At 45.0% G+C, this 25,250-nt stretch overlaps 1 protein-coding gene across 2 annotated transcripts in view; it reads left to right on the top strand.

Annotated features, from left to right (window-relative positions):
* The window catches only part of LOC133020941 (girdin-like), a 57,485-nt gene that overhangs the window by 29,754 nt on the left and 2,481 nt on the right, over window positions 1-25,250 (top strand). Inside the window, exons 6-34 of one of the 2 annotated variants that reach the window (XM_061087712.1) lie at window positions 587-670; window positions 1,114-1,254; window positions 1,928-2,100; window positions 5,907-5,988; window positions 6,506-6,664; window positions 7,123-7,269; window positions 7,418-7,562; window positions 8,040-8,218; window positions 9,767-9,904; window positions 10,875-11,058; window positions 11,175-11,305; window positions 11,401-11,694; window positions 11,883-12,065; window positions 12,433-12,711; window positions 12,812-12,936; window positions 13,298-13,436; window positions 13,955-14,131; window positions 14,232-14,393; window positions 15,507-15,784; window positions 16,004-16,147; window positions 16,628-16,814; window positions 17,414-17,559; window positions 17,645-17,737; window positions 18,279-18,481; window positions 20,379-20,456; window positions 22,000-22,236; window positions 22,404-22,451; window positions 24,150-24,242; window positions 24,512-24,789. In XM_061087712.1, the coding sequence (XP_060943695.1) occupies window positions 587-670; window positions 1,114-1,254; window positions 1,928-2,100; window positions 5,907-5,988; window positions 6,506-6,664; window positions 7,123-7,269; window positions 7,418-7,562; window positions 8,040-8,218; window positions 9,767-9,904; window positions 10,875-11,058; window positions 11,175-11,305; window positions 11,401-11,694; window positions 11,883-12,065; window positions 12,433-12,711; window positions 12,812-12,936; window positions 13,298-13,436; window positions 13,955-14,131; window positions 14,232-14,393; window positions 15,507-15,784; window positions 16,004-16,147; window positions 16,628-16,814; window positions 17,414-17,559; window positions 17,645-17,737; window positions 18,279-18,481; window positions 20,379-20,456; window positions 22,000-22,236; window positions 22,404-22,451; window positions 24,150-24,242; window positions 24,512-24,789 (4,707 nt within the window). Of the gene's footprint in view, window positions 1-586; window positions 671-1,113; window positions 1,255-1,927; window positions 2,101-5,906; window positions 5,989-6,505; window positions 6,665-7,122; window positions 7,270-7,417; window positions 7,563-8,039; window positions 8,219-9,766; window positions 9,905-10,874; window positions 11,059-11,174; window positions 11,306-11,400; window positions 11,695-11,882; window positions 12,066-12,432; window positions 12,712-12,811; window positions 12,937-13,297; window positions 13,437-13,954; window positions 14,132-14,231; window positions 14,394-15,506; window positions 15,785-16,003; window positions 16,148-16,627; window positions 16,815-17,413; window positions 17,560-17,644; window positions 17,738-18,278; window positions 18,482-20,378; window positions 20,457-21,999; window positions 22,237-22,400; window positions 22,452-24,149; window positions 24,243-24,511; window positions 24,790-25,250 lie in introns of both variants that reach the window. The other variant, XM_061087713.1, reaches the window with a different exon arrangement.

Here is a 25,250-nt window from a genome sequence, read left to right as displayed (position 1 = left end):
GATTCCTCCTGTGATTGCTGCCATTTGGCCCCTTTTAATTATGTTAATAAACTCTAATTCTATCATCCAGTTAATGTTGTGCACTGACTGACTCAACAGACCTTTTCTGTCTCGGGACAAAGTCTTCATTCAGCCCTTCTCACATTTCCAACAAGATCACTGAACTTTCTCCAGCTCTAAAGACACTACTGTGTTCATGGGACGAACGCTGATTTAATATTCTGTTTATTTCATCTGTATTAAACTCTGCTGCACCTGCTGCTGAATCAGCGTCGGCACAAGCTGTATAAGTTAAATAAAGAGAAAAAGACTGAACCAGTTTCTTCCCAGTTTTCTAACTTATCTTCTGACGATAAGAGAGTAAAAAGATCTTTGTCTGATCCACAAGATAAAGTTGCCTTTTTTCTAGACACAGTTCCTCCTTTTCGGGAAAATGGTTTATCATATCAACTTCTGCTTCATGTCAGTGTTGAACTACTAACCTCAACATGACCTCTCCTCCTCTTCATCTCATAATATATACAATCTCTTCTTCCCCTTCCTCTCCTCTTCCTCTCCTCCTCCTCTCCTTGTCCTCCCTCTCCAGTGTGAGAAGAAGGAGGAGTACATCGAGCGAATCCAGATCCTGGACTTTCACAGCAAAGCTGCCATAGCGTCCCACATCCAAGAGGTATTTCCCCTCCCACAATAAACAAACTGGAGAGTGTTAATATGATTTATTTTCTTTGGCTCCATTACTTGATGTGTGGTTACAATGGAATTAGCACATCCAGAGTTTCAGCAGGTTTCAACAAGTTAAACACAAGAGTTGTTTACACCTTCCAAGACCACAATACATGAAATCCAGCAGCTTTGTCAAGCACGACAGATATGAAGGAATATTAAAGACCCAGAATTACTTGCATTTGTCCCTGATTGAAGATATAATGAAGTAGCTGAGTAGAGAATAACTCTCTATGTTAGATTTTGTTGCTGAGTAGAGAATAACTATCTATGTTAGATGGGTTTCCATGTGTTAAACACGTTTATTACCCAGTGTAAACAGTTTGATGGTTCACTACCACTGTAATTTTGTTTTTTATCAATCTTATAAAAGCATTCTTTGGATTTCAGGTGACTCATAACCAGGAGAACGTGGTGGACCTGCAGTGGTTGGAAAGTGGGGAGATGCCTCCTGAGGATTTAGACAGTTTGTCCAGGAACCTGGCTTTTCACCTCAAACACCTGGTGGACGAAAGGGACACACAGCTGGAGGTAATGGCACACACACAAACTCACACGCACTCATATACACATACACATACAAACGATTTGGTGCATCTAGGTTATGTGGAAACTTTCCCCCCCTTTTGTCATTACCACAAGAGAGCAGCCTCAGGAAGGAAGGGTTGAAACTGTTAACTGTCTCATGGTTGGTAGGTGTGTGTGTGTGTGTGTGTGTTTGTGCGTGTGTGTGTCTATATGCGTCACTAAATGAGTTTCCAACCCATAGGGTGCAGATGCCCACGACTGATACTGCAGTTGTGTGTTTGTGTGTGTGTGTGTGTGTCTGTGTGTGTGTGTGTCAGGGGTTCTAATAGCCTCCAGATTATCACTCTGTAGTCCAGCCGCTCTCAATTAAAATCCCATTTCCTGTCACGGCCACTGGAACAGAATAGGCTGTGTGTGGGACTGTGGAAGCAGTTTTTGCCCGAGCGCCTCCAGTCTTTTTTGGGGTTGGTGTCCATTGGCTGAACCCATTTATCTCCCCTGCTTTGTTTTGAGGTCCATTCTTGTCCCATTGTTTTATACCTGACCTTTATTTGTTCCTTTAGAACACAGCAACGAGTTCAATCTGATATTTTAAAAATGCTTTTTACCGTATGTTTTTTAAATCCTGATGTAAATCTCGCTCCCTGTCCCTCTCTTTCTTTCACCGTCCATCCAGACCATAGTGGAGTTGACCCAGGAGAGAGACTGTGTGCAGTTGTCTCCGCTGGCTCCCTGTCCGACCCAGTCCCCCGGGGACTCCCCCAGCATGAGGAGGACCGAGAGCCGGCAGCATCTCTCCGTGGAGCTGGCCGATGCCAAGGCCAAGATCAGACGCCTCCGACAGGAACTGTGAGTGTTTATCTGTCCGATAAGTAATTCCTGAAATTGAGCAAAGTGGGACAGAAATGGTGAAGAAACAGGAAATGTAAACAAGCCAGATTTGATCTCGGGAGCTAAATTACTTTAAAGACTTCATCCTGATATGTTATTGGCTGGAATACAACAGTGTCTATCACTGCTAATCTTGTCTGTTACTAAAGCTCCAGTTTTGCTTTTAATTGCTGTTTTCCTGCACGATTGATCTGAACTTCGAGCTCTGATGGTTATCGGCTACTTCCTTTGGACAAAAGTTAATTCAAGGTCGTCAAGGTCATTGCTTTAAATATCCCTGATGTGTGCAGGCTCCAGGTTAAATATACCCACCTACTGGAATGAAATGTAGGATCAGGTAGGAGAAAGGCCAAACAGATGTGGACCCTCATTTTAGTACGAATGGAACCTTGGGCATGAACGTGAGACCAGAACAAGTACGGAACATTTGGTCGACCCTTCAGTCACCAGTGAAACTAATTTTTGGATTAGATTTCATTGCAGTTCTGTGTTGGGTTCAGGTGGCTTCTAGTTCCAACATGGAAGGAGTCACTTTTACTCTTGAGTGGCTCTGATTTCCAGACTAGAAATCCAACTTTGGAACATAACGAATATATTGCCTCCGAATATGATGCAAAAAAACATTCAAAGCTGTTTGCAAATAAATGTGAGTCCTGCCTTGCTCACGAAGAACTTTCTGTTGATCTCCCATTGTGCACTTAGCTGGCGAAATAATGTAAGAACAGTCTTTTGTAATAGTCAGAAAACTATTAAAATGAGTCATCTTCATGCTGATTTCAGTGAATGATTTGGAGAAGGCCTCAGGTCATATTTAAGTGTATAAGCTCCTTTAATCTGCAGAAGATTTCGCTCCGTTTTCTTTGTCACGCAGACAATGGTGTGTGTCTGTGCGTGTGTGCGTGCGTGTGTGTCAACTGAAAGCTTAAATAATGTTCCTTTAACAAGTGGTTGTAAATCTGAATGGAGTGCAGGTCATCCTCTGCTCGGTCACATGAAAAGAGTTCAGACTTATTCATTGTGGCTCTGGTGGTAAAAAGCAGCGACGTTCATTACTGCAGACGTTTCCCTCAACCCACATCATGACGACTTCCTCACTGCACCTAAACAACACTGTAGAACAACAGACAACAGTCGGTTGCTCTGGTGTTTTCTACTGGTTGCTGTGGCGTTTTGGTCATGTGACGGGAGGACGGCCCAGGGACAAAGGGGGTCTCGCCGTGCTCATGAAGGCCGGTCACATGTTTGCGGCGTCCTCTCTTGGGAAGAAGAGTGTGTGTGTGTGTTGGTTGTGTGTGCATGCAACAAACACACACTCTGCATAGAAATACAGATGTGTCTAGTGTGTGGTCTTGTGTGTGTGAGGGAGATGGGGTCAGAGCCCGGGGGGGCTTGGGGGGGGGCTGGATCAGTGTTCCCACAGTGCTCTGTTTGTTAATCTGTCAGTTAAAGCTACTGCTGCTTTTCTTCTTCCTGTTCCAGCTCCGACCATTAAAATGCATTTAGAGTAAAACTGCATTTATGGGGGGGGGGGGTGCAGCTGATGCAGGATGACTTGGAAACACATGTTTCCAGCTGTTTCATAAGTCAATTGGTAAGAAACAGAATCTGTTGCAGTGGAAAATCATTACCCTTTTGCTGTTAATCACTTTTCTGGTTGACCGCGAACTCAACCAGCCAGTACACTCTGAATGTCAGCACAATAAATGATTAACTTCTACAAATTATAACTAACCTTGAAGCGATTTCTAGACGTGAACTCCAGACGAAGAGTGAGTCTGTGTAGAGCGGCAGGAGGCCGGACATGGCCTGTAAATGACATACTCTAATTTAGTCATCTCTTGATTCTTGTCTCTTTCCAAGATGACATTGTCGACGTCTTCTATCTGTATCAGAACCTCTTTTTAATTCTCAGATATTTGTATTTTGCATCTGTCAAATGTTTGAAACATCAGCAACACCCCCACTCGCCTCCTTTGAGACATTGTCCTTCGAAATGGGCTCACTTGGACATTTTCTGGACATTTTGCTAAGAAGTCTTGAAGGAGAAGTTCAGGAAAATGTCCTGAACAACTGACTCGGACATTTGCGTTCTCCCATACAGCCCAGACAGGCTGGGAATACTGGGCGCCTTTATTACTTTGCTTTTCAAACATAGTCGTGAATACAAGTGTGTGTGTCTGTGCGTGTGCAGACAAAACGAGTGTTAAACCATTAACATAAGCAGCAGAGCCGCAGCTGCATCCACAATATGAGCCCTGAGCTAATCTGCCATGCTACACTTGACAGGTGTTTGTGATATGGGCGTAGGAGGGTTGGGGGGGGGGGGGGGAGACCATGAAACGGCAAAATCTGAAATGGGCGAAGGGACACGAACTTCCTGAATGTCGAGTCGAATAACGTCAGCTGCGGGAGGGAGGAGAAGATAAACGAGAGAACAAGACAAGGAGGCTGCTCTTCCCTTATTGAGATGAGACTGCAAAGAGCTGTAATCAAATAGGCCATCAGATGCTGGGGGGGGTGCGGTTACACACACACACACACACACACACATACACACACATACTGAGCATCTCAGGAATGCAGTGGTTCAAAGCGCTGTGACACATTCTCCCTCTGTGGTCAGAAAGGGAGATGGTCACACACGGCACATGTGAAGACGCCGTGTCAGTTAAACTGTGTGAGCTGGTGGAACCAGGTTGGATTCTGTGGTTTCTCTAACACTCGCACACAAAGACAACCTTCTTCTCTTGTTCTCTAATCGTATGTGTTGTGGTCGTTTCACCAGAATGAAGGAGGATGAGGGGTTTTGAGCCACGGGGGCAGATTGTGTTTGTGCCTGAAGTAGTCACATGCCCCCCCCCCCCCCCCCCCCTTGTGTGATGAGGTTGTTGATCAGTGAGAGAAATTGTCTCCTGACCATCACGGCTCTAACGCACCAGGAACAATAGACTATTTTTTACTGAAGAAACTGGGTTTGTGGGTTTACTGATGTCTGAAGAAATCAACATGTGAGAATGAATAATGATTATATTTAAATCTTGCAGAAAGAAAAGTTTTTTCCTGTTAATCAATCGTTTGTTATTCTCTGCTCATTAAAAAGAGTTTAAAACCACAGCCGTCACTAATGAGCAAATAAAATACTTTAAACGGGTTATAATTAGACATTTATGTGTTATCATTTTTGAAATAAACGTTTTAATGAAATTACTTTTGGCCATATCGTCCAACCCTAGTTCGGTGTCCACGCTAAAAGCTGATTTAAGAGCTTCTCTTCCAAAACTCAACTGGAATGAAAATTGCACTGGAAATTTATAAAAAATACTTCAATACAGAATCGATAGCCTCTAAATACCAAAGCAGGACTTTTTTTAAAGTATTTTAGCAGTACCTCCTTCGTGACTTATAGCAATAATGTACTGAAACGAGCCACTAAAGCTACTGAAACTAAAGTAAAAGGTTCAGACTAATCCCATTATCTGTTCTGTGCAACCTTGTCAATAACTTTCCTCCATTAAATGATTTATCTCCAAGTCCTGAAATGGAAACATCCCTAAAGGAATGTCCTCTGAATCGATCCATGCACAAACACGCAGACTTAATAACAACTTGACATGTGATGTTTGTGTACGTTGAACAGAAACATCTATGTCCTTCTCTTCCTCCTGGCGCTCCCTCTGTCATCTCTCTATCTAGGTTACATTCCTCTATAACCTCGTTCCATCTTGTCTCCCCACCAACCCTCTCACCCTCTCCTCTTCTTTCAGAGAGGAGAAGAGCGAGCAGCTTCTGGACACCAGACAGGAGCTGGACAACACGGAGGTGGAGTTCAAGAGGCTTCAGCAAGAGGTGACGCCCCAGGTCACAGCAGCCGACACCAACCGAGACACAAACAGAGGACAAACGTCCACATAAAGCCTCGTCTCCTACACCTGCTCCTGTCTCCTCTGTCTCAGTGCTTTGTCTCTGCAGCGCTGCCAGGCTTTAATCAGCCTGCTGGGGCCTTAGCTCATTAGAGGCTATTAGAGCTATGTTTAGTCGAGCTGCAGCCTCACATGGCTTTTGATTTGCAGTGGGCGGCCGGCTGCAGTGTGGCCAACAGGGTGTAAACAAGGTGCATGAGTTCAGGGCAGGGAGGACAGTGTGTGTGTCTATGTGTGTGTGTCTATGTGTGTGAGTGTGTGTATTATCGATAGTTTATAGAGAGTTTGTGCTGCAAGTTGTTCATAGTTAATGTAGATGTAGTTTCATCTAGTCAATTCCTAAATATATATCTAATAAATTACACTTATTTATTGAATGCATTATTGTGAAAATACACATTTCCTCATATTGATGCTCTATATTTGTCTGTGACCCCCTGCAGAGCTTCCAGCTGCTGTCTGACGCCCGGTCGGCTCGGGCCTACCGCGACGAGCTGGACGCGCTCAGAGAGAAGGCCATCCGCGTGGACAAGCTGGAGAGCGAGCTGGGCCGATACAAGGAGAGGCTTCACGACATCGAGTTCTACAAAGCCAGAGTCGAGGTACACAACTCTAGACACACACACAGCGTTGTGTCAAATCAAGCAGAAGGAGGCATAAGCTTCATGTAGCTGAAATTAAAGCAACTGGGCTTTAAAGGAAATGATTCCTGACATTCACAAGGTTTACATTTTCTATAGAAAGGCAAGATTAAAAGAATTAACAAAAACGGTCAAAATAGTTTGACTTAGGGTTGACCTTCGGTTTTAAGACAAGATATAAAAGTTAAAAAATGTAATTGCTAAGGCCCGTATAACGAAGGCTTGTCTCTTCCTGCTATATCTTTAAAAAGTTACGAAACTTATATAAACTGTGAAGAGTAAGAGCTGATATATAATTCAAAAAACCTACTGAACCTAAGAATGTAGAGAATGTATGGGTACGACCACTATACAAGGACATTGCCTTACATTTCTATGCTAGCTGCTGCGGTCAGCTAATGATGTGTTGGTTCCTGCAGGAACTGAAGGAGGACAACCAGGTGCTGCTGGAGACCAAGAGCATGCTGGAGGAGCAGCTGGACGCCAGCAGGACGCGCTCGGACAAACTGCACCTCCTGGAGAAAGAGAATCTGCAGCTCAAGTCCAAGATCCACGACCTGGATTTGGTGAGATGACGGATTCATTATAGATCAGTGTTGCAGTGTCAGTGTAGTTTGATGGGATCATTACTACAGAGATGATTCAGCTAATGGGTGTGGATGGGAGTTTTAAAGGAGTGAGGGGAGTGAATAAAAACAAATCTGTTATCTCCAGGAGCGGGACTGTGAGCGTAAGCGGATGGAGGAGCTGCTGGAGGAGAACCTGGTGCTGGAGATGGCCCAGAAGCAGAGCATGGACGAGTCCCTGCACCTTGGCTGGGAGCTGGAGCAACTCTCCAAAACACCAGATCTCACTGAAGGTACGACACGACCTGAAATGTTTACGTTTATTACTGTATTGTACATTTTGAGTTAGAACCATCCTGCAGGTGCTGGTCACCTGAGTTGCTCCAGGTTGAAAAGCCTCAGATGGCAAACACACACACTCATTGGCTCTTGGCCCTGGCATCATCCCCGTAACCCTTGTGCATTTGCCAGCCTCCACTGTGTTTTCCTTCCACTTGGTTAAGACCTGTAATTAATATTCAGTGGCTCCTGAAGGATAATCTGTGCATTTGGATCATAAAAGCTGTTAAGAGGTTTAACTAACCAGCGATCGGGTTAATCACTTTGTTTGTGGGGCGATGGTATTGTTTGTTAGAATGGCACTTTAAACGCTTTACAGGCTTTGTATTAATTAAATGTTTGATGTAATAACTGTAACCCCATTCATATCAGCGTCTTGATTCTGGCGATGTAAAACACTGACGTTCTTTTCCTTGCTGTCATTGATTCAGCCCCTCAGAAGTCTCTGGGCGAGGAGGTGAACGAGCTGACCTCCAGCCGCCTGCTGAAGCTGGAGAAAGACAACCAGGCGCTGCTGAAGACCGTGGAGGAGCTCCGAGGAGCAGCCAGTCAGGACACCGTGAAGAAACTGGTGAAAGTCGGCCAAGAAAACCAGAAACTGAACCAAAAAGTAAGTTATTAACTTCGTATTCGCGCTATTTGTCCTCAGTGGGGTAAGAAGTGAGGTCTTGTTTTTTCCTTTCCACATTTCCTCATCTCACATTGTTGGAAACATTTTAAATGGTTTAAATATTCACATCATCACCATTTTCCAGTGGTGTACCTCAGGGCTTCATTCTCGGCCCAGGGTTTGTAATTCACATCAATGCTTCTGGTCTTCACTGCAGATAATACAAATGTCATATCTGACAATTTGATAGACTTTCCTTTTTATTTAAAAGATTCTTAACCTCAGATGATATAAGAACATGAGTAATCTTTTAGCTGCATAGTTTTCCAAGGAGAAAGAGGTTTATTCGACCTGTACAATTTCATATACATCTAACAATTAACCAAGCTGCCAAGTGAATCATAATAATAGAGAAAGTTATGTGGATGGATAAATGTGACATGTAAATGCAGTTTGAATTCAAGTTAAAATAAGAGAATAGTATTATAACCGTTTCTAACTGGAAACATTTTGTAGTTTCCTCCTCTGCCTCTTATCGGGGTCACCACTGAGATTAGCATATTGGACCAGCACCCCTCTGTGATATATCGCCCTAGCACTTGGCTTTAGACCTTTTCACACAGTGGCAGAGATAAATAAAAAGAAAGAGAGGGCATAGAGAATGGAGTAAAGGAGGATGAATGCAAAGCTGTAAATCCACGCAGCCCCTTCTCCTTTTCTCTCCCGGTCGGTTACTCTCCAACGCCCCTCGCTAAGAAAAGTCTCTCAGCTATTTTCAGAAACATAAGCCCCTCTCTGTTCCCGCTGAATAAAAAGCATGAAATTGTGTTTCTCTGTCTCCCACAAAGAGAAAATCTGAAGTGTTCTCCAGTCTTGAGGTCCAGAGTCATAACACATTAAACTGTGACTGCAGCTGCTGGTGTTTGCGTTTCTGTCACAGGGTAAATCTGGGGACAAGTTTCAGACTCAACAATAGTTCACTGGGGATGACGTGTTCTTTTGGGGACTAAAGCTGTAAACATGTTTTAGAAAAAGCCGCATTTTAGGGCTGAGGTTTGACAAGTAATGTTTATGATTAGGATGAGTCTTCAGGAAATTAATGCAAGTCTGTGTTAAATCCATGGAAAGTGTGCTCGTCAGATATTCAGTTTTTGTATCTGAACTTGACTTGAACCCGAGACAGTTTTTGAAAGTGGCACAGATTTTGTTCTAGTCACACCTGGTCATTGCTTGATTTCCCAGATTACAGTGACTTTTACATGTGTGCAGTGTAAAAGTCTACTCGTGTTTGGTGTGAACACAACATTTAAAATCAGCTCAGCTAATGTGAAAGGCTCCAACAATTGTGTGTTTGTTTTCTAGTTGCAACAGAATGAGATGCTATAAATATGTTTGAATCTTTGATTAATGATTGCACCAGCTTCTCTGTGATTGCAAAACAAAGTAAGTGATGCAGCAAAAAAAATCTATAATGGTGCATTACAGCACCATGAATTAACATAATTCAGACAGTGCAGCATTCTGAAATGCGTCTTTGTGTGTGTGCAGTTGGAGCAGCTACAGATGGAGCTGACCGCAGACAGAGACTCTCTTCGCAGCGCCGAGTCGCTCAGCACCGACCTGATGAAGGAGAAGGCTTTACTGGAGAAGACTCTGGAAACACTCCGGGAAAACTCTGAGAGACAGGTACACACACACACAAGGATTTCAATTCTCATTCTTGAAGTATTGAGGTGTAATTTTTCCTTTGCTACGACTGATTCCATCAGTTATCTTTGCGATGGCAGAGGCAGTTAGCTCATTCGCTCTAACATGGTTTAGAGACCAACATCTTTGAGAATGACTATAATTACATCACGCATTCATGTGCTCTTACTGTAGCTGTGTGCTGGACGGGCGTTTGGTCAGATGCAGACAAACAGAGCTTTGAGCATGTGCGTCATCCCGGTCGCTCGCTTCACAAAACCACCATTGATTCCTGTTGCCAGAAGCTCCGAGGAAATAACATGACTGAGCTGTGTAATTTACTCCAGTCTGTGCTGAGTTTCCCTGAGAGCAGTTTGTGTTCCATCCACGATTAAGGGGAATACAACTTTTTATTTTTAATGACTACTCAGATTGCTGTCACTCGTCGTTTGTCTGCTGGGACTTTGCAGCTGTTAACACCCATATCTGATACCTAGGATTCATTTAATCATCTCATTTGTCAAACTAAACTCGATGAGCTACAGAGGCAGAGACATCACGACATGCTGCACTCACAGATCACATAGGGCAGTTCCGTCCTTGTAATCATTGCTGTGGTTCAGGAGATCGAACGGGTCGTCCACTAACCAGGTCGGTGGTTCGATCCCTGTCTCCCCCATTCCGTAAGCCAAAGTGGGACAAATACTGGACCCCAAATAGCCCCTGACAGTTGTGCCAGAAATGTATGATTGATTTATGATGGAGAACGCACTCAATCATATATAATGAAAATATGAAGCCCGGCTCATACAACCCGTGTCATTCAATCAAGCGTGGCCTCTTAAATATTAAGACTAATGGAAAATCAAATTTTTAAAGTGGAGGAAGAGACGAGTAATAACTCTGTGGTATATAGGTCTTAATCATTTGTATTAAACGTGACCCTGGTCATTAAAACTCTTTTCTGCAGATGAAGGGTCTGGAGCAGGAGAACAAGCACCTGGGCCAGACGGTGTCGTCCCTGCGTCAGCGCTGCCAGGTCGGCGCCGAGGCCCGGGTCAAGGATGTGGAGAAAGAGAACCGCATCCTCCACGAGTCCATCTGCGAGACAACCGCCAAACTCAATAAGATGGAGTTTGAGAGAAAACAACTACGTGAGTAACAGTTTGGTTTTATCCAACCTTTCTTTTGTTGACATGGATTTGCTTTTTTTCTCGTTTTGAATGCCAGGATCAACATTTCGGTCGTTTGTGTGTCGTTTGTTACGCAGGTAAGGAGCTTGAAGTGATGAAGGAGAAAGGTGAGAGAGCAGAGGAGCTGGAGATTCAGATGCAGAAGATGCAAAGAGACAACGAGATCCTGCAGAAGAAACTCACCAGTCTCTCTATCACCTGTGAAAAGGTCTGTTGCATTAAAGCATCTAGAACTGTTTTGAAGCTGTGAGAGGAGCATAAGATAAAGTACGTAACCACCATCATCACCTGTTGTGTATGTAGGTGTCCTCTCTGGAGAAGGAGAATTCAGAGCTGGAGGCAGACGGCCGTCGTCTGAAGAAGAAGCTGGACGCACTGAAAAACATGGCCTTCCAGCTGGAGGCCCTGGAGAAGGAGAACTCCCAGCTGGAGGAGGAGAACCTGCAGGTCCGGCGCTCGGCCGAGAGCCTCCGGTCAGCTGGAGCCAAGGCGGCTCAGCTGGAAGCAGAGAACAGGGAGCTGGAGAGCGAGAGGAGCCAAATGAAGCGAAGCCTGGAACTGCTCAAAGCTTCATCCAAGAAGACTGAGAGACTAGAGGTAAGAGTTCAGCACTGCAGGACATGCAACAAGTAGTTTAGTGACATTACATTTTTTAATACAGTTTAATACCCAATGAATGTTCCTAAAGGTAAGTTACAGGGGTCTGGCGCACAGAGGCATTAGGGAGCGGCACAACTAGTTCACGAATGCTTTTAATATCCGATTTCTGGCTCTTCCTCTCCCAGGTGAGTTACCAGGGCCTAGATACGGAGAACCAGCGGCTGCAGAAGGCGTTAGAGAACAGCAGCAAGAAGATCCAGCAGCTGGAGGTGGAGCTGCAGGAGGTGGAGACCGAGAATCAAACCCTCCAACGCAACCTGGAGGAGCTGAAGATCTCCAGCAAACGCCTGGAGCAGCTGGAGCAGGAGGTACGGAAACAAAAGATTCACAAGCATGCATATAGAAGACAATAATCACAAATGGAAAACAGAAAAAGGCTGTTAGGGTTCAACAGGCACTGGAAAGGTATCGGCTCTTTTTTACTGATAAAGCATATACAAACTGGTTATTTGCCACTTGAGCCACTCTTGTAATTCATTCTGATAAAAATCGGCATGTTTCCCATTAGACTTGGATTATCCCAGATTATTTGTCAATATGGATTTTTGGCCCTTTGTGTTAATCCGTGTTAATTTTTATCCAAACACGTATCTACAAGGCATTTAGATTAAAACCTAATCCCACCAAATAATGCTCGATCCATCTGTTCTCCATTATGTCCGGTTCTTCCCACAGAACAAGACTCTGGAGCAGGAGAGCTCCCAGCTGGAGAAGGACAAGAAGATGCTGGAGAAGGAGAACAAGCGGCTGAGGCAGCAGGCGGAGATCCGCGACTCCAAGCTGGACGACGGCAACCAGCGCATCTCCAGCCTGGAGAAAGAGAATCGCACCATGGGCAAGGAGATGATCTTCTTCAGGGATTCCTGCACGAGGGTCAAGGACCTGGAGCGAGAGAACAAGGAGCTGGTCAAACAGTGCACCATCGAGAAGAGGATGCTTGTGGCCCTCAGAGAGGTGAGCAGAGCTTTAAGTGAAAGAACAGAACTTTAAGGAATATTTTTTATATGAAATGCAGATTAATTTAAAGAGTGTATATGTGTGTGTGTGTGTTTAGGAGCTTGTGAGTGAGAAGCTGCGGACTCAGCAGATGAATAATGATCTGGAGAAACTGACCCATGAGCTGGAGAAGATTGGACTGAACAAGGAAAGGCTGCTGCACGACGAGATCTCCGACGACAGGTAGCGACTCTCCGACGCTCACAGAAGCCACTTTGTTTACTGTTCTACGACGGCTCTTTGAACTGTTTCAGCCCTGAGCCCAAAATAGGAACTTATCTTTGGCTCAGAATCATTAAAAGTGATCAGCACAAGTGGGACGCAGCATAAATCAGGTCTGCGGCTTATTTTGGATCAGAGTCGAGCGCAGAGTCATCCTGAGGGAGATTTCAGAGCCAGTATCACCCCACCTGCTAAAGCATCGCCAAGAATTCAGTTGGCTGTGTGGTGATACACGACCTGTATTTAGGATTAGAGATGTGTGATCAAGTTTTCACACACACACACACACACACACCAAGCCAACTGAACCTTTTATTCTCAGGTTCAGGCTCCTGGAAACCAAACTGGAGTCGACACTGAAATCATCGTTGGAGATCAAAGAGGAGAAGATCGCCGCCCTGGAGGCCAGACTGCAGGAGTCGTCCAACCTCAACCAGCAACTTCGCCAGGAGCTCAAGACGGTGAGTAACACGTACACTTCTTTCAGACGAGCACCGAACTCTGGACATCTTCCAGAGGGAACACAAATGTCAGAGTCAAATATGAGTCAAACACTTGCACAAAAGCAGCACCACCGAAATACCGAAACATCACTTAAACCCCCAAATACCCAAAACAGCACTAGAAAGAGTGAAAACACTGAGGGCGTCTCGAGGCCGATGCATTATTTACTCCCCCACTCTTCCACTTCTATCGGTCAGTTTATCTATTCATGAGGTGGCAGGAGTCTGGGAGCGGTGGAGTGCAGCATGTCTGCTTTCCTCTGATGTTTTGTGTTTTGAACTTGTTGACATAAATCCAAAGCTTAATTAATGGGTGTAAAATTTAAGGTGTGTATGGATAAATTCCGGATTTAAACGGTAATGGATCCTGTCTGCTGTTATTTTACCATCATTTAGGTCTCACTGTACAAAAGTAGTCGGTTTCCTACTCTTTGACATCAATGAAATTTAGCTATTTCCTGTTTGCCTCCCTCCAGGTGAAGAAAAACTATGAAGCGCTGCGTCAGAGGGAGGAGGAGGAGAGGATGGTGCAGAGCTCGCCCCCTAGAGGAGGAGAGGAGCCCCAGCCGTTCAGCAAGTGGGAGAAGGAGAGTCATGAAACCACCAGGGAGCTGCTGAAGGTCAAAGACAGACTCATCGAGGTGGAGAGGAATGTAAGTGACCATGATGTCAGGAGATGGTTTACACAATACACAGCTTGCATTTTCCCACGTTCGAGATCTTAAAAGTGTGTGTGATTTCTTTTCTTCCCAGAATGCCACGCTGCAGGCGGAGAAGGCGGCGCTTCGGACTCAGCTCAAACAGCTGGAGACGCAGAGCTCCAACCTGCAGGCTCAGATAGTGGCGCTGCACAGACAGACCGCCTCCCTGCAGGAGAACAACACCACGCTGCAGACTCAGAACGCCAAGCTGCAGGTAAGATCCCATCATCCCATCATCCCATCATCCCATCATCCCATCATCCCATCATCCCATCATCCCATCATCCCATCATCCCTCATCCCAGTATCCTACACAACACCCAGTGTCAAGTAAATAATGACCTCACAGTAAATGAACGCTTCCAGAGAAACGAATGCATTAGATACAAAGAGAAAAGGCTGGCACAAGCAAGCAGGGACAGGATGGTGACCACATTTAAACAATTAACAATTATAGGACTGCAACAGAATCGGACTAATCAGGCTACATCTATTGCTAACACACACACAAACACACACACAAACACACACGTGGCTGCACTTGGTCATATTGCATCAAATTACAATTTCAGAATAAAGTTTTGACAAGTTTACTATATCGCCCAAATCTTTGTTGTTTAAAAGACTTGATCATATTTTGATACTTCCAACTTTCATGCACAATAAAGTTATATTGGAGCATTCATAATATATATATCTACATAAAGATATGACTATGAAATATACTGTATATGTATATTACAGTTCTACACGCCACCGGCTGCCCTCTGTAATTCCCTGTTGATACAGTTGTCAGGCTGCTCAGCTCCCTGCTGTGGATTTAGACTTGTTCTCCCTGTTTGGCAGCGATTCAAACCCTTCTTATGGGCGACAGGATTTGCACTGACCCATCAGAAGCTTCTGTCTGTTTCTGCAGGTTGCTCTGTGTCTCTTGATGTGGAAAGTGTGTGAGAGCACATGTTAGACAGGTGTTTGTGTGTGTGGGTGTGTCAAAGTTTCCACACTCTATAATGACTGAAGAGGGATTTGAGAAAAGGAAATCACTGTGACCACAAAGGAAACATGAAAAGAAACAGTTTTCCTGCTGGTTTTCTGTCAACGGTCATGACCACAACAAGAGAGAAGAAACCAAATAGAGACATAGCGCCCCCTATAGACTGAAATGGCAATAAAGTATACTTACAATACCTTATTTTCTTTGGTGTTTGATTAGAGGAGCCCAGTCATTGTTTTCACAATCCATTTCCCTCCGTATCCATCCCTTTCTCTACCTCTTCTTCCAAACCTCCCTCCTCACTTGCTTCTTCTCCTCCCTTGTCTCCGTCAGGTGGAGAACTCCGGCCTAAACTCGCAGAGCGGCGCCCTCATGGCCCAGAACGCCCAGCTGCAGACTCAGCAGAGCAGCGTGGAGGGCGAGCGGGAGGGAGCGCTGAAGGAGAAGGAGGAGCTGAGGTCCACCTACGAGCTGCTGCTCCGCGACCACGAGAAGCTGGCGGCGCTGCACGAGAGGCAGGCGGTGGAGTACGAGGCCCTGATCGTGAAGCACGGGGGTCTGAAGACCGCCCGCAAGAGCCTGGAGCAGCAGCACAGGGACCTGGAGGACCGGTGAGGGGGGGGCGGGGACACGCTCAAACAACCACACCACTTTGACCTTCTTCTGTTTGTTATCTTATGAGGGGAACCACTGAACAATCATTCAAATCAACCATGCTGAGGAACTAGAGGAACAATAGGAAGCTGTACACCCCTAGGATAATGAAAACATATCTGCTTTGTGTTATTTCTTTGTGTAACAGTTTGTATTGTGTGTTTTCATGAACGCAGGTACAAGCAGCTGCTACAGAGGAAGGGGGAGCTGGAGGAGCTGGAGAAGAACCTGAAGGAGCAGCAGGAGAAGATGGCGCTGGAGAATCAAACGCACAAAGACACAGCTGATCAATGCAAACTCCTCAAAGAGGAACACGACAGGTGGGATTCACCTGCGTCTAGATTGGTATCTTAAACGTGTAAAATAACAATACGTATGACTCAACCTTTTAAAATATTATACCTCATACATACACTCTGCATAAAAAATGCATCTCAGTGATTGTTTAGTGCTTGACCACTGAAATGTAAATGCACTATATAAACCACTATTGTTGCCAAATTATAGTAGTGATGGTTATTATTATTACAACATTATTACTATAGAAGGAATAAGAAGAAACTTTATTTATTATTATTATTATTAATAATAATAAATAAAGTTAATATTATTATTATTATTTATACAACCTCCTCAAAGTGCTCTACTATACAGAAATTAAAAACATCTGTAATAAAGCAATAGGAAACCAAAATTGAATATAAATACGAGGTTAAGCTTAGAACAACAGGTAAAATATTTAAAATAAGTGTATAACAATTATATATTTTTTATAAAGAGCATCTCTCCTCTCTCCGCAGACTTAACAGCACCCATCGCCAGCTGGTGAGGGACAATGAGAACCTGCAGCTGGACCATAAGAACACAAAGACCCAGCTGAACAGCGCCAAGCTGGACCAGACCAAGCTGGAGGCGGAGTTCTCCAAACTTCGGGAGCAGTACCAGCAGCTGGACATCACCTCCACCAAGCTCACCAACCAGTGTGAAGTGAGGAGCGACTTCTTCTCGTCTCGTCGCGTCTCTCCTCTTTTTTTATAGACTTTTTATTTAAATTATTTCCAAACGTGTACAATAGCCACGATCAATAGGTAAACAGCTTACAAGCTTACATGTACACTGAGTTATTCATATCCCCTTTCCCTCCATCCACCCTGAACCCAGGTAGACCAGACAACACAGAGACAGAAAGTTATTATTATTAATAAAAGATTTAACAAGAGCGGCAGAAATATACATAACTAGAAATTTCAATAATGAGTCGAAAGTTTATGGTGAAGTTGTCCATCTCCGTTATTCCTCAAATCTAGAAATGTCTCCTCTCCTCTCCTCTCCTTTCCTCTCCTTTCCTCTCCTCTCTAATTCTACAAACCGCTTCTTAAGTCAACTGTGTTGTGGATGGTTTATTGTATTTGAGCCAGGTATCGTAACATCTCTTTAATGTGTGTGTGTGTGTGTGTGTGTGTGTGTGTGTGTGTGTGTGTGTGTGTGTGTGTGTGTGTGTGTGTGTGTGTGTGTGTGTGTGTGTGTGTGTGTGTGTGTGTGTGTGTGTGTGTGTGTGTGTGTGTGTGTGTGTGTGTGTGTGTTAGTTGTTGAGCCAGCTGAAAGGAAACCTGGAGGAGGAGAATCGTCACCTGTTGGATCAGATCCAGACTCTGATGCTGCAGAATCGCACCCTGCTGGAACAGACCATGGAGAGCAAAGACCTGTTCTACGTGGAGCAAAGACAGTACATGTAAAGCACCTTGTCTGTTTGTTACCCAACAATACGTCTTTAAATTTGTTGCATTTTCACTCTCGTCTCATCTCTTCTGTTTCAGAGACAAGCTAAATGAGCTGAGGAGACAGAAGGAGAAGCTGGAGGAGAAGATCATGGACCAGTACAAGTTCTACGACCCCTCACCTCCACGCAGGTACACAGCAGCTTCATCAAGTTACACAATTAAAATGTTCGTTTAGCCTGCGGTGACGCTGTATCATGTGTGTGATGTAAAACTTCATGTCTGCTTGTTGACTCCTATCTCCGAGGGGAGGGAACGGAAGAAAACACTTTGACTGCAGCTTCAGTAAAGAGAAGCATCAAATATTAATGGTCGGCAGAGCTTTAAGCGTCTGTTTACTGCAGGGTTTTTAATCTTGAGAGGCTGAAATCAAACTGGAACGCACAGGAAACAGATCAGACTGTTGAAAAGCTTCCAACATCTTTATTCCTTTTTATTAACCTCTTCTCTTTGCTGCTGTGCTTCCCGGTAGAGTCTCTGTCTCACTCTCTGTCTCACTCTTTGTCTCACTCTCTGTATCACTCTCTGTCTCACTCTCTGTCTCACTCTCTGTCTCACTCTCTGTCTCACTCTCTGTCTCGTCTCTCTGTCTCACTCTCTGTCTCACTCTCTGTCTCACTCTCTGTCTCACTCTCTGTCTCACTCTCTGTCTCACTCTGTCTCTCCTCCGTAGGCGTGGCAACTGGATCACTCTGAAGATGAAGAAGCTCATAAAACCGAAGAGCCGCGAGAGAATGCGCTCGCTCACGCTGACGCCGTCTCGCTCGGAGTACGGCGACAGCTTCCTGAGCTTCCCCCCCGACAGCCAGGACAGCTCGTCCATCGGCTCCGGCTCCAACTCGCTGGACGACACGCTCACGCAGAAGAAGAGCAGCAGTGAGTACAGAGAAAACCACATCCACACAAACACAGAACCAAAGATTCAGAATCAGCACAGTTGAAGTTTCAAACATGAAGGCACTTTTCTGAGTGTTAAAATCAAGTTAAATGAGAAAAATCTGCTTTACAAACATAATATACTTCAAAATAAAGTTTTGAAAAAGATGCTCGGAAGTTCCTTCTGATGCTGAATGTGGTTTGACTGACACATAATAATGACCCACAAATTACAAGAAAACACACCACTGCTTGGTGAGTGTGTGAGTGTGTGAGTGTGTGAGTGTGTGAGTGTGTGAGTGTGTGAGTGTGTGAGTCTGAGTGAGAGAGAGTCTGAGTGTGTGTGTGTGTAAGAGAGAGAGAGAGAGTCTGAGTGGGTCTCTCTCCCTCTAACTGCCCCTTTGCTTCCTTATCTCTCTGCGAAGGGAGGAGAGGGCAGCCCCCCCATGCCCAAGGGCAGGGTTCCACCAATGGTATGCTGCGGATGGGAAGGGTGGGCGGGGTTTGTGACCCGACTGTCACGTCTCTCAGGGCATGTTTTCGTGAGTCTATCGTCTGTGTCTCTCGCCCATCCTAGTGGTTACGGCTGAGCTGTGCAGCGGCACGAGGTTGACTCCAGCACAGAACCGGTCCAGAAAGTGGACGCTCGCTGTCTGTGACATTCTGTAAGGGGCCCGCTAAAGTATAGTTTTATTTTGAAAAGCTGTCAACCCGCTGATCTGTGCAGTTCACCTGTAAATGAGACAGAAACGCCCTCTAACGTAGCATCCAAGCTATTAAATGGTGCAAAGCAGCTCCCTTCCATGTTAAAATCCAGGTTGGTCACATTCACTTGTATAGGATTGTATATATCTAGAGGAGCTAATCTATATGATAAACCAGTTTTACTTTTCAAACAAGCAGGAAATCACATTTACGACAAGTTTAAAATATTCCAGACATTTTGAGAATAAATTTGCAATATCACAGGAATAAAATCCTAATATATAAAAACATAATATTGGATATATAATACATAAATTATGACTTTTCCTTAATCTTTTTCCTCTTTGGCTGAATACTCTGTCATAAATAACAATAATATCTGTTATTCTGGGGATCGTCTGTACTCCCTGATGCTGTTCACCTGACCTTTGACCCCTTCACTCTCCTGATTGCACCGTTTAATGCTCTCCGTCTTCCGTGTGTCATCTAGGTGTGGTCATGTTGTTGTTGTTGTGGTTGTTAATGCGAAGTACAACACTAGTGAACATTAACATGACTGTGTTTGTGTGTGTGGCTGATAGACTGTGTGTGTGTGTGTGTGTGTGTTTGAATAATGTGTTTGCGTTATTATATTTGTTTGCATAACGTGTTTTTGTTAAAAAAAAAAAAAAGTCGGCCCATATGAGAAATATTCAAGTATTTTTTCTTAAGAAATCTATTTTATTTATTGTTAATTAATGAACGAGGCATGTTTTAAAAAAACTGTGGTGCTGAAAGTCTTCAGGGTTTAAAAAGCAAGAAAATTAGCATAAGTACAAGCTCATTTCAGCTTTTTTGCTCTAATTATTAATATTTTTCATGAAATAAGCGTATTTGACTTGTATTAAAGTGTATTTGTATAGAAATAGAAATGCAGTTGTAATCAAATTGCCGTGGTAATATGACAGGTGACAGTGTGTGTCAGGTTTGTGTGTGTTCTCCAGTCGAGGAGCTCAGCTCTCTCTCTGCATCCCCCCCGGCTCTCTGTTATAAAACGTTAACCACATCCTTCTGTTCTGCCCTCCTTTTTTCTTTCTTTCTTTCTTTCTTTTTGTTTTCTTTTCCTCCACCTCCTCCGGGAATGTGCTGTTGCTGTCTCTCCACCCTGTCTGTCTGTCTGTCTGTCTGTCTGTCTCTGGCTGCGCTCTGTCAGCTATAAAAAAGCTGCCTTTCATGAGGAACAGATCCAAGGACAAAGACAAGGCCAAGGCCATCTACCGGCGCTCCATGTGTAAGACCGCCGATAGCCGCCACGCTAGCCTCCTCCTCACCCCGCCTCCCCCCCCCCCTCCTCTCCCTGTCCTCGTCACACTAGGAGAAACAAAGAGGATCGGTCACTGATCTCGCCGTGTGTCTGCAGTGGGGGGGGTGGCAGGTTGAAACCTCCTGCAGTCACTCGATTGGATTTCCTCACATTTAATATTCATCCGATGATTTAAGGAGATGAACATTTATTTAAGATTCAAGTTTTGTTGCATCGTAGCCCCATGCTGCGTTTGGTGATCAGTGACTCGTCCTTTTTCCTAGTAACCTTAACCCCTCCTCCTCCGTCTCCTCCTCCTCCTCCTGCCGCCTCCACCTCCTCCTGTAGAGTCTCTACTCTTTTATGTGCGTTCACCAGTGTCACTTTACACAAACTTCACTAACTGAGTGTGAAAACACAGCTTGAGGTTTAGTCTCACAGAACAAAAAGCATCCTGAGTGAATTCTGTCTGTCAGTGTTTTCCTCTCTCATAGTTTTCAGCCTCGTCTGCTGAAGCTCATGTTTCACTTTAGTGATTGTTGGGGAATCACTCGGCAACGGGCAACTTATTGGGCAGCTCTGTCTCGTGATCTTGTGGTTTCTTTTTGTTTCATGTAAACCGATTGAAAGGCTGTGTGTGTGTGTGTGTGTGTGTTCAGAGAAGTGAGTGGGGGTTTGCCTTTCATGCGCCTGTGCTGTGTTCGCTCCATCTTTGATTACAGCATGACTCTTAAAAAGAAAACCCACCAACTGCCTGATCACCGCCGCTCACACTCACCATGGAGGACTTGAAATGGAGCCTCTCTCTCTCTCTCTCTCTATCTTGCTCTCTCGCTCTCTCTTTCTTGCTCTCTCTCTCTCTTTCTCTCTCTCTGCTGCATTTCAGATCTTATTCTGCTGACATGGACTCTCTGAGACTCAGATCTTTTATGTACATGCTGCTGCTGCTCGGAGCAGCTCTGCATGTCTTCATGCTTCTGTTCCATCACATCCAGCTCAGTAAACAAAGTGCATAAAGACAACGGCCTTTAAAAGTGAACAACTCAATAAAGAAACAACTATCTGGCTGAGATGGTGCCGGAACGAAGAAAGAAAAACCATGTGGCTGCAATCTTTATGCACTAAAGATCATATTTTATTTTATTTTTTGATTATACTCTCTGCCTGCACGTGCCGTGAGTTCTGAAATGTTGAATGTTGCATTCTTCAAGATTAATTCATAATGACATATCCAGATAAAACTCATATATATAAACTACATGAAGGCACTGACAACAAGATAAAGCTTGGAAACCTCCCGACCTCCAGCTAGATAGATTTTTAGCAAACCTAGGACATTGTAGATTTCATTTGATCCACTTTGCATCCCCGAGTCACTATGTCCTGCAGACGGGATGCAAAATGACTCTGACATCACATTTAAGAAAATAGTTTTGTCAAATGGATTTCTTACAAATCATTTGGCTTCAAAAGCTTAGACATTACTTAAGTTAAGATAAGATGTATAACTTTATTCCCTCCGTCCGTTCAGCCATGAATGACCTGCTGCAGACCATGGCGGTGGCGGGCGGCCCCGGGGCGCAGTGGGCGGGCAGCATCGAGAATCTAGACGGGGCCGAGGCCGGAGAGGGCGGCATGACGGGGAGCAGCCGGCGGGGGGGGCAGCGCATGAAGGAGCTCGCCTTCTCCACCAACGCCATCGACTGTGCGGCCCTCACGCTGCCCAGTGCGGGACGCAGCAGGGCCAAGCTGCGGCTGCAGGTCAAAGGTCAGGGTGCTGCTATTATAAGGTGTAAGAATAGATCGGTAGATATGTTTGGGATGAATGTTTCCCCTGGAAACGTGTAGTATAGTAGTAGACGTCTGAACATTTCTATGATGGTGGTGATATCGTAAAAAGCAGATGTAGCCTCACTCTGGTTTGTGTTTCAGCAGAGAACGTCTCCTGTGAGGACGTTGCCTCCGACGACCCAAAGAGTCAAGGTAAGACCCCACATCAAACTGTCAAATGAAAAGGAACCTTTCAAAACCAGGAATGTGAAAAGACTTGAAAATCTCCTAAAGAGAAGCAGGTCATGTCCCCGGGAGGTTTAATCTTTGGGCCGCGCTCCCGCTCTTCGATTAAAACCTGATCTACAGCTGGAAAAGCAATTTTTAGTGAAGAGCAAAAGAGCGAAGGGAGAGATCAGCCTCCATTGAAAGGAGGATTGACTCCATTCCAGGCTGCAGGGTGTTATCCAGGGCCGTTAATCTGTTGTCAGGCAACTATCCATCGGTTCTGTGCTGTTTTAATGTCGATGACCCAGTTGTTAAACTGCCACAAAACTACTGACACACATTCTCAGCACTTACACTAAGTCGGCACCCTCACGCCATCACTGCTCTTTCTTTTAAACTATTTCTTTTATTAGTTTCAGTAGGTTTTGTTTCCATCTACTCAAACCATTAAAAGATGCATGATCCCATCTGATCGTCACACTGGTTCCACAGGGCATCGGTGGAGCATTAGTGCCGAACCCGGACGCTATTTAGCTGATGATTTCCCAGAATGCACTCATAAAATCCAATACTGCCAGACGCATTGCTCCGGTGCATCTCTGTAATGGCTGCAGGACTCTGCCCTCGACTCTCACACACCGGACATTACTTCTAATGTATCAGCCATTACCTCATCCACTACAGATGGTATTATAGGCAAAGTCTTTAAACCATCTCTACATGTAACTTTAACTGGGGAACAGCACCCCCTGCAGGCACACATGGTGATTATTTCTGCATTACTGAACAGTGGATATTACCCACGATCCCTAGCTTCCTGAAGAGAGTTGCAGCTGTGTTTTTGGATTCTTCTTATTTAGGAACTTGAATTATTAAACATTTTCAGCATTTTCCTAGTGACTTATTCCTGCATCTTCATAAAAAGAAAGAGGCTTATTTAGGGAGCTGGTATTTATAAGTGTGTGAAGTGTGGTGCAGCTTTATTGAATCTAAGGAAACCCTGAAGTTATTCTAGTTCATGTATGGATCTGTGTGTGTATGGTATCAGGCCTGTGGGTGGATAGCAGTGCTTTGGCTCTGCCTCCTCCCCCTGTGGAGCGTTAGGTACAGAGCGCCCTGTAGCATCTGTAGTAAGGGACAACTCCTTGGCACTGAATCCACGCTGAGCCCCGGTGGTTTGATACCGATCAGTGATGTGAAGGCTCTTTTTTTAAATCGTCATTTGCAGTCGCCTGTGTCCTGAAAAGCAGTTTGAGATGATTTCACAGTCTCTGGTTTCCTCTCGACAAACACAGGAAAGACTTTTTCCTTCCTCTCACTTTCTACTTCTCCCATTTCTTCTTTTATTACTACTGATCTCCCTCAGCGTGTTCTCCAGCCCCAGGTCTATCAGTTCTCCTCCTCTCTGGATTATGGCGTCCTGTTCCTCTCCGTCAGTAGCTTTGGTTCCGACCTCTCGTGGAAGCGGCCTGGCACTCGGCCACCCTCCCTGTCCCTGTGCCTGGCAGCTGCCATCTGCCGCCCCAGCAGGAGGCAGCTCCCTCAAACTGTCGCCCTGTGCCTACGTGTGACTCTTTGTGTTGCTGCATGTTGTGTAGACGATACGTGGATGTGTATATATACGACCTAACTGTGTGTCTATTTGTGCGTGCGCATGTGTCTTCCCTCTTATCCCTCACCCAGCCACCACCAGACCCTCCAGTCTCCATAGCAACAGGACCACCAGTAGTAATAGTAACAATAACTCCCACCTCACTTCTCCTCTAGAGGGCAAAGGTACGCACCACCTTCCCGTAATCCCCCCTCCCTCCCTCCTCCACCTCTCAACCTCTCTTTCCATCCTCTTTCTCTCCCTTTGTCTTTTTCCTAAATGTCTTTATTTATCTCTTCATGGTTTAAAAAGTCAAAAAAAGCTTTATTCGAGCATTTCAGAATACATTTCTCTTCAATTATCTAATTCATTACTTTACATATTGGGTAAAAATATATACCGTAGTAAAATCTAAATGTCTCCAGGGTCTAATCATTGCCTCCGGCCCCCACAGGCACGCTGAACGGCAGCCTGAGCCGCCCGCACAGCGAGAGCAGCGGCGAGTTCAGCCTGAGCCTGGACCAGGAGGTGTGGTCGAGCAGCGGCAGCAGCCCGGTCCTGCAGCCCACCACCTCGCGCTCCTCCCACCAGAGCCCCATGCAGCTGCGCAGGTCACTGGACCCGACCGGCGCCGCAGGGAGCCCGGGACAAACCATCAGGAAGACGGGCTCCCCGGCCGGCGAGGTGCTCTCCCTGCAGCAGTTCCTGGACGAGGGCATCGATCCTGCAGAGGTGAGGCCTCCGACTTTCTGTTCCATCAGAACTTGCTCATAGACGTGACGCAGCATTACTCACAGCGACACTACCTAGACTCTGGAGCAGGTCCCGTCTTCAGAACGTTTTAAGATGATGCTCGATAACAAAACCTTTCACTGTTGTGCTCTAAATAAACGCTCTGGAACATTTTCAGTCAATCTCTCGCTTATTGAACCCGAGCGTGCTCAGATCTCGGCTGTTACCTCGAGGGAAGTCGGAGGATAAATAAGACTTGGTCCCTTTGTCTTTGTGGATGTGTTTTGTGTAACAGTTTTGTTGAGATATGGTTCAGGTGGCAGCAGAACGGGAAGAGAAACACAAACATCACTGATAACAGAAACCGAACCACGGCACTTAAATGTAAATCTACTTCCTGAACGTGTAGAGTAATTTATTAAATCTCAAACAAAGTCTGAGAGTTCAGTTCCGACAAATCT

The sequence above is a fragment of the Limanda limanda genome, chromosome 15, assembly GCF_963576545.1.
Source record: "Limanda limanda chromosome 15, fLimLim1.1, whole genome shotgun sequence".
Taxonomy (NCBI): Eukaryota; Metazoa; Chordata; class Actinopteri; order Pleuronectiformes; family Pleuronectidae; genus Limanda; species Limanda limanda.
The sequence above is the reverse complement of the archived record's forward strand: the minus strand, read 5'-3'. Positions and strand labels throughout refer to the sequence as shown.